General features: G+C 36.2%; 2 protein-coding genes across 6 annotated transcripts; one reads left to right on the forward strand and one right to left on the reverse strand.

The window, feature by feature from the left end:
- Positions 1–184: 184 nt before the first annotated feature.
- On the forward strand, positions 185–6,882 carry LOC149702484 (transmembrane and coiled-coil domain-containing protein 4-like). 5 transcript variants are annotated; one of them, XM_089866317.1, is made up of 12 exons: positions 224–365; positions 637–757; positions 883–922; positions 1,025–1,145; positions 1,210–1,409; positions 1,609–1,741; positions 1,811–1,959; positions 2,019–2,243; positions 2,308–2,609; positions 2,676–2,878; positions 2,946–3,063; positions 3,365–6,882. In XM_089866317.1, the coding sequence occupies exons 3-12, from the start codon at positions 901–903 to the stop codon at positions 3,830–3,832; spliced, it is 1,941 nt and encodes a 646-aa protein (XP_089722443.1). In that variant the 5' UTR covers positions 224–365; positions 637–757; positions 883–900; the 3' UTR covers positions 3,833–6,882. The 5 variants fall into 5 exon arrangements, with proteins under 5 accessions (XP_089722441.1, XP_089722445.1, XP_089722442.1 ...); XM_089866316.1 differs by lacking the exon at positions 637–757 and having other exon boundaries at positions 221–365; XM_089866318.1 differs by having other exon boundaries at positions 637–922.
- Positions 6,867–8,661, reverse strand: LOC149702485 (periostin-like). The gene is made up of 5 exons (XM_089866323.1): positions 8,169–8,661; positions 7,911–8,104; positions 7,551–7,842; positions 7,380–7,487; positions 6,867–7,312 (listed from the first exon to the last, which is right to left on the reverse strand). Exons 1-5 carry the CDS (start codon positions 8,494–8,496, stop codon positions 7,101–7,103), a joined length of 1,134 nt encoding a protein of 377 aa, XP_089722449.1. The 5' UTR covers positions 8,497–8,661; the 3' UTR covers positions 6,867–7,100.
- Positions 8,662–8,800: the final 139 nt, after the last annotated feature.

The raw sequence follows: 8,800 nt of genomic DNA on the forward strand, positions 1-8,800 counted from the left end.
TAAATTAGTTTACTTTCGGAGAATACTGTCTAATATCTCAAAGAAAATTCCATTTCCCCTTCAAGGTTTGCTTTGCCCGCGAGCATAAAGAAGCTGAAGAGCGGGCAGTGGAGAAGGATTCATGCCTGGATGAGATCCTCCTAGTCCTAACTGCCCTATTTTCCTCTTCCAGCATCCGGACCAATGAGATCCGAGTCACGTGATAATGGCGGAATCCCGGGGAAAAACCCGGAAAGGGGCGTGACGATTTTCTCTCGTGTCAGACGTGAACGTTGAGCAACTTGAGATGATGTAAACAAAGATGACAGACGACAAGACCTACGGAGTGAAGTGCAGCTACTTAAATCGCCGATTAAGCAGAATTTGTGAGTTAATTTTTAATTTAAATTATAATTAAACTATCGGTATTGCGCGCGGTGTTAATTGTTATTGAATTTAATTTAAAAATAACCCCATATGGGAAGTTTTTCGTTAAGCCTTGGTTAAAGCCTGGCAATTTGTATTAAGGAATTAGTGTACGGACTACGGTCTCGTGTTTTTATGAGCGGGCTAGGCAAAATTATACGCAAATTTATAATTATTGAAAATAATTTGACATTGAAGGAGTGTAATTTTGTCAAAAATGCTTTATTGCAGTTTATTAAAACGATTTATAAGTTTCAATTTTGAATATCTTCCAACTTGTATGATATCGCTGACTGTTACTGTTTTGGAGCATGCAAATCTCTTGTAGAAATCGAAATATCATTTATTCGCGGTGATAATTATTTAAATATCTTTCTTGCGCAATTGCTTTATCAGTTTCAATATTTATCTTTTGCTGAACGCCGCTTTTAAAATATTTTTCGGCACAGTCTCTTAAATTGTGGTACATTTTCTTAGATTCAGAGAAAACTGACAATGTCTACGTTGCATGAAGATTGTATGTTGACTTTTTTTTATACTATTTTTATAGTTAGGTTATTATATATTTTTCTATTCAATTCTGTCAATAAAATCAACCGTGTCTTTAATTAAAACAAAGGCACATCCGTCCAACAAGGGCCCAAACCCCTTAAGACAATCATTAGCGATGCTGGAATCTACTGTTACTGCGCCATATGCGCATTATCACTCCACGAACTCTTTCCCGACGATTGGGATAGGTAGGGTGTCAGAGAGTGACAGTTATTTTAGACTATGGGTTTTTGAATTGTGAAGAATTTGTAGGTCTTTCTGCGAAAACTGCTTGACAAATCTAATAAGACATCTAGATTTGCCGAAGCAGGTCGAATCCGCCATGAGAGCACTCATGGACGAACCTTTTGTTGATATTGACGCTTTTGTAACCACACTAAAAGATGAAAGCAGTTTAAAAGGAAATTGTTTGAGGGTTATTGAAGATCTAATTTTATTTTCAATTGAAGGAGGTACTTGTTTAATTTGTTTGTCCAATGAGGAGAAACACTTCCTCTTCTTTCCCGAACAGTCCAAGCTCTATTCTATCTGTCATTAGTCAAGTGTAGTTACTATTCCCTTGATTTAGACTCTTTTGGAAGGACTAGAAAGGATTTCTTCTCTTTGGGGTCTATCTTTAAGAATGATGCTTCAGTACCGAACCATTTTTAGGTACTTATGACGCGAGGATGAGGGTTTTAATACGACACATAGCGTGGCAATTAAAAGTAGCTCTACCTCTGATGGAAATTTACGAAGAGTCTGTTGTTGAAATGTTATCGAATGTACCTCACGAACAGACAGAGTAAGAATTCTCTGTAAGGGAAGTGTAGGGGCAAAGAGTGTAGTTCAATTCGGTTCTTCACATTGATAGCAAAGAAGTTAAGGAAGAAACTCAAGACCATATTCGAAGACAACGAAACAAGAAAATCAAGAGATACTTTATGATCACTTTAGCTACATTAGGTGGAGGAGCCGTAATGGGTTTAACTGGCGGTCTCGCGGCACCTTTCGTGGCGGCAGGTGAATTAGTTAGGGTCAGGTTGGTTGGTTGAAAGTCTAACCACTTGATACCTGTTCAGGTGCTGGCGCTATAATAGGTGGTGCTGGGGCCGCCGCTTTAGGATCAGCGGCAGGTATCGCCGTGATAGGATCTCTATTTGGGGTAGCGGGGGCCGGGCTTACAGGGTACAAGATGAAAAAAAGGGTTGGTGCTATTGAGGAGTTTGCCTTTGACACCCTGACAGAAGGACAACAGCTTCATATAACAGTCGCTGTGTCTGGATGGTTGAATGTGGAAGGACCTGGTAGGAGACAAGTGCCCCCTCCATGTTCCTTCCCAAAATTCTTAGACCTGGTGATCCGTTTCAGAATCTTTCCAAACACCGTGGCAAACTCTGATGCACTCTCGGGAACAGTATTGTCTCCGATACGAGTCTTCCTACCTCTTAGAACTTGGGCAAGCCATGGATTACTTGTTTAGTTTTGCCCTATCCATGGCCGCCCAAGAAGCCCTTAAATACACGATTCTATCAGGAATTATATCAGCGATAGCTTGGCCCGCCACTTTGATCACTGTAGCTGGAATTATCGATAATCCATGGGGAGTTTGTATACGCAGATCGGCTGAAGTGGGTCGACATTTGGCCGAAGTTCTTCTAGCGAGACAACAAGTATGTCGACCTCAACTTCAGTCTCTTTTGTCTCCCTGAAGTTTAAATCACGAGTATAAAATTTAGGGAAGGAGACCGGTCACTTTGGTCGGATTTAGTTTAGGAGCTAGAGTTATTTTCTATTGTCTTCAAGAAATGGCTAAACGAAAAGGTTGCGAAGGTATCATAGAGGATGTTGTTTTGTTGGGCGCACCCGTTGGCGCTCATTTAGAAAGTTGGAGACCATTAGCTAAAGTTGTTAGTGGAAGAATCGTCAATGGATACTGCCGGTACATAATGGAATGGTACTTAAGTTTTAAGTACCTAAAGTTGATATCCAAGTACTTTCCTTCGCAGAGGAGATTGGCTTCTAAAGTTTCTATATCGCACGTCATCCGCCACTCTTAAAATTGCCGGATTGCAACCAATCAAATGGGATAATCGAAAAATGTGCAACATTGATCTGAGCGATGTGGTAAGCCAGCATTTTTTTACCTTGTACAGACAGAGCTATCTCAGTTGTGACGTCAGTACCTGGGCTTAAGTTTGGTAGGGGGGGGGCATGTTTCGTACCGCGTTGGTAAGTTCTATGGGTGACGTCACACTAATTCTTCTGAGATAGTTGGTAGGGGGGGGGGCATGTTTCGTACCGCGTTGGTAAGTTCTATGGGTGACGTCACACTAATTCTTCTGAGATAGCTTTATTGGGGTGGGAAAGAGTTCATAGTACGCGCGTATGAACTTTTAAACGTCACCCTCGTGTGTTCGTTCATAAGGTGACTGGTCATATGGATTACGCCAATAAGATTGACATAATCTTAAAAGCGGTTGGCATGCAAACCAGGGATGAACTACCCGATGCCCTGAGAAAATCCCAATCAGACTATGCCACCAGCGCCAGTTATCGAACTGCCGCGTTACAAAACTCTGTTAAAAAACTTCCTCGCTCAAAATCGGATACCCAATTACATTACCATTGTACGGCCCTTTTCCCTCGGTTAATGTCACGCGATATGCATTATCAAATGTCCATATCGGACGAGAGTTTAGCCAGTCGTTTAAGCGTCAGTCCTACTGACGTCCCGAGTTTAGCTTCCCTTCAATCTTTCCATAGTAACAGCCCTAGGCTTAGCCCTCAAAGATTCGTATATTCCGATAATTATAACAAACCTACGGGATCCAAAACTAGTAGTTCTGTTTCTTCTGGTAATTGGGAATGGGATTCCGCTTGCGAAGAGAGTTAGCCTAGATTACCATTAAACGTTTAGCGGTTTAAGGATCAATTTTGTAGGCTTTACAACGCCAAACAATGATTAATTGTGTTTTAGTAATTAGCCTTATTCCTGATCAGCGCCACCTACCCATAGCGGCGACTTTGAGAACTACTGTAAACGGCAAGCCAATCAGATTTCAGCTAAAATCTGGTGACGTCATTTTTGGTAAGACCCCCGAGAGTTCCCGTCAGTGACGTCACCAGATTTTAACGGCATCTGATTGGCTTGCCTTTTACAGTAGTTCTCAAATTCGCCGCTATGGGTAGGTGGCGCTGATCAGTAATAAGGCTAATTAAAACGAAACAAATCCGCTGTTTTGCGTAAATGAAAAGAAGAGGTTATTTTTAGAAAATACCTTAGAATACCTGAAGTAAAATTAAAATTGTCCAAAATATAGGCCTAATCGCTTCATTTTCCAGTGTGTAGTTTTTAAAATCGCGGGACCAGAAAAACCCTATAGAATCAGAACAGTGCCCAAAATCCTAATCTAATCTAAGCCATGCCCAATTAAGAAATTAACAAAAAGAAAAAAGCTCAAAGTTAGTAAAATAGTAAAGCCATATCAGTAGATGTTTCCTATATACAAAAATAAATATATTTATCCGTACTCCTGTAGATTAGAAGCTGTAGATACAAAAAAGGTCTATTCTATTGTATATAAAATATTTAGGTTATAATTAATACGACAGACAGCATTAATTACCATATCGCCATGACATGTTGAAATGCTCATTGCTGATTATACTTAATTGTATTCCTGGTTAGGAAAAAAAAATATTAAATATTTCAAGGGATTTAGAGATTAATTTATAATTAGTTTAATCCCCTCTAAATTAACATTATTTTCCGAAAAACTGACGTAGTTACAAAAATTGCCAAAATTGAAACAAGAAATCCCAGCGAGCTTTGAATAATCTGTAAACGTGGATTACGAAAAAAACAAACAATTTAACAAACAAACGTTGGTCTTCCTTCTGCGGTTTAACAATCATTTTCCACGTCTTCCAAATTTAAAGCTTTTTATTTTAAAAGCAAGCGGTAATTAAAGTTTTAACGCTAATTATGTAAAGAAAGGCAATTGTCAGTCAGAGTATACGGTGATTTGGAAACATGCAGATTCTTGAAAGCTCCTAAAAATTATAAATAGAAAAAGAATTAAGTAAATTAAACTATAGCCTCAATTTGTTCCAGAAATTAATTCCTAAAACAAATTGGTTAATATTCCTGTTAAATGAAAAAAACTATATAATTCCTAAAACCTGGTGTAATTATACATACTTAAATAGGCGTATGCTACTTTAGCACATCTGCTCTAAACGCTACTACTACTAATACTAATACTAAAGGTTGTGAATAACTCCAAAACAAAACATTAGCTAAATATATATAGGTTAATTAATTTACATATAGCTTTTTATAAAAGTGTAGCCTAGCAACGCATCGCGTCTTTGTTAGTTAAAAGTTTTCTTTTCTTTTTGAAACCTATAGTAACGTTTTCTTTTCTACCAATATATATATCTGTATATTCCTTCCCTTGAACTCTAGTACAATTAATCAGATTCAGGTATTTAAATGAGATAAACACATACAGAAACAAACAAACAAATAAAGCCCATTTTTTAGAGAAAACCCGTACTAAAACGCGTAGAGTGTTCTCTGAAAGTAGATATTAGTGCCTTAGTGTTTGTTATTTATTAATGATTGAAAACCCAGTTTTATAATCGTGTATCTTTTTTCGTTTTAATTTTAATTTTGATTAAGTTAATTAACCCTAGTTTTTTAATTTATTCTTAATCTTAAGTGCCTCTTTTTTAAAATGCAACGTAAATTATATATATATGCAAGGTTTACTTTATATTCAAGCGAGATCTACGTAATTTTAATTTAATTCGTTTTCCCTCAAAATTGACGGGAAAATTCAAAATTGTGTTGCATTACTTTTGTAGATGTAAATAATATTGTTAAAATTATTTTAATTGCGCTCAAAGTTTACTACTAATTTTTAAAATGAAGAAAGATTTATATGAGATTTAATTTCTAAATTAATTAAAGAAGATTATTTAGTTTAATCTGAAGCTTTATATATATTTATTATTGCTAAACCAAATTATATTAATTTATATTTCAGTCAGAAAATATTAAGAATTTATTTAAGATATAACGTTTTCGAAGAAATGTTTGTTAAATATGAATTAATTAAATTATAATTTATAAAATGTTTATTTAAGAAAAGTGTACGAGACAATCTTGTTGATAGTTAACCCCTATCGCTACATATATATACATATATTTAGATTTAGAATTAGCAAATTTAGGAACCAAATGAGGACTCAAAAATGTCCATTAAAGTTTTATAATAGATATAATAAACTTGGAATTTAGAAGAAAAAAAAATATCGGATCCAATTCCCCAAAACCAAATGGCTGCTTGGTCAAAGCTTTGGCTGACCTTTCTGACCCTATTCTTGCCCCTAAAGGTTAACTTGTAATCTACCAGCCATTTTGGGGTGAAACGCTTTGTACTGTAGGCTAAATGATTCTTGTTAGTGTAAGTGAGGACACGGAGAGATATTTCCTTTACTATACAAGAAACTGCAACTGCAATTGCAACTGCAACCCCGAGCAGAAATTAAAATAAATTCCTGTTAAATAGTAGGCCTAGAATCAAAAATGTTAAAACAAAATGGCTGCTCGGCCAAAGCTTTGGCTGACCTTTCTAAACCCTATTCTTGCCCCTAAAGATTGTAATCTACCAGCCATTTTGGGGTGAAACGCTTTGTACTGTAGGCTAAATGATTCTTGTTAGTGTAAGTAAGGACACGGAGAGATCTTTCCTATATAACTATACAAGAAACTGCAACTGCAACTGCAATTGCAACCCCGAGCAGAAATTAAAATAAATTCCTGTTAAATAGTAGGCCTAGAATCAAAAAATGTTAAAAAGCTCTAAAAGATTATATATAATGAAGATATACGACGAAACAATTGATTAAAGAAGAATCAATTCTTTTGAAAAGTGACCTATTTGTCTTTATTAACAACGATCATGTATCACTTTTACATTACATTTGTAAGGCATTGAGAAATTGAGAAAAGTAAGTAGTTTAATTGCTAAATGAGCCTAACTAAGAAGACTAAATGCTACTAAGACGAAATATGCAAATATGGCAACAGAAAATGAGTATCTGTTTTTGAGTATTATATAATTGATTATCAAATTAAATGCATCATCATTCGACTAAAAGTAAACTGTGAAGGAACGGAACCAATCCGAAAATTGTTGACCGGAGCTTTTCACAAATGGAGAACTTGACAATGATTTGCCACCTTTCAAGATCTCATCTCTCAATTGTTTGGGAATCAAGACTGTGTCAATTGAATGAATAACTCCATTCGATACTGTGGCATCAGCAATTGTGACCGTGGCATCGTTAACTTCAACTTTGTCACCTGAAAAACGAGTTTTAACGTGTATACCTATGACTTGGCTTCTTTTTTTCAGATAGGTCTACACTACCATCGATAGTGATTTTGACACTCTGTCCTTGGGCAGTTTTCACGTTTTGACCATCTTTCAATGAGAGACTGTAGAATACATCAGGCACAACGTGGTACAATAGGACTTCTGTGAAATTAACGATAATTATGTTTAATTTTGGTTTTTTTGTTGGGGGGGGGGGTTAATTGCCTTTCAGGGCTGTGACGTTCTTCAACAAGCCATCGAGGACACCAGGGGGGAGTTTTTTGAAAGCGGAATCGGTGGGAGTAAAGACAGTGAAAAGGCTGGAACCATCTAAAACTTCGTGTAGGTCAGTTAGATTCAGGGCCTGGGATAAAATCCCCATTGCTGGACAAAGGTCAATCTCATGAGCTGCACTTCCTACATAAACTGAGCACATAACATTATCTATCACATGGAGAATTCCGTTTGAAGCTACGTTATCTGGCTTAATAACTCTCCTGCCATTGGATGTAATGATCTATATATTGGAAAGATTTTTTTTTTAGTTGGCTAAAATTATTTTTTTAACATGATGGTCGAACTAACGTCATCATAGATGTTAATTCTAATTCCACGTTTGGATAAAAGAGAAGGGATGACGAAGTTATTTTTTAAGGAGCTTGATTTGAAAGTCCCCTTTCCAACGTGAAATTTCATTAGTTCTTTCAAACAAACGTATTTGCAGTAATCGGGTGTTCGCTCAAATGCTTCGTTTGTCGGTGCAAATAGAGTAAAGGGTCCTGAAAGAAATTTCTCATTTGCGTTTAACTTAATTAAGATGATATTTTCACCTTTTTAACAAACCTTCGTGATCCAAAACATCTTCAATTCCAGCCTCTTCAGCCTTAGCAACCAAAGTAGTAAGGTTTAGATTCTTCGCTAGTTCGAGTAAATTGGTTTGTTTGGCTTCTTTTGCATTGTCATTCAAGGAGTTTTCAAGTTCAATCGTAATTTTTCCAGGATTATCGAGTTTTATATTAATCGATGTTTTTTCATTTTCAAAAACGCCAACTCTTTCACTAAGCCAGCTAAACGTTTTTTCTAAAAAATTATAAGGAAAGGATTCCGCACTATCAAATGTGAGAAAAGCCAACGAAGCCAAGAGAAGGAAGGTTCCAGTTTTGGGCAGCATGATTTCTATAGAAATGGTAGATTCAAACTGACTGCTTAATAGTTAAATCTTATGTAATTTTATCTTGGTTTATATAATCTTTGAATTACATAATATTTAAAATCTTTTTTGCTTCTGATAAAAAAGTCGCCGAATCACGTTCAATAAGCAGACGAAATTGCAAAGCCGGAATATTCTCATTTGTTTAATTAAAAATCGCGGGAAATATTTGGACCAATACCGATTGGCGAGTCAATTTCAACCAATCAGTGGTGTTCAAAATATAGGCTGAAAATAAGTATTTTTTATTTTTACAATTTATTTT

Source organism: Phalangium opilio, unplaced genomic scaffold (assembly GCF_054372755.1).
Source record: "Phalangium opilio isolate 3A_F unplaced genomic scaffold, DU_Popi_V2 ptg000017l_1, whole genome shotgun sequence".
NCBI lineage: Eukaryota > Metazoa > Arthropoda > Arachnida > Opiliones > Phalangiidae > Phalangium > Phalangium opilio.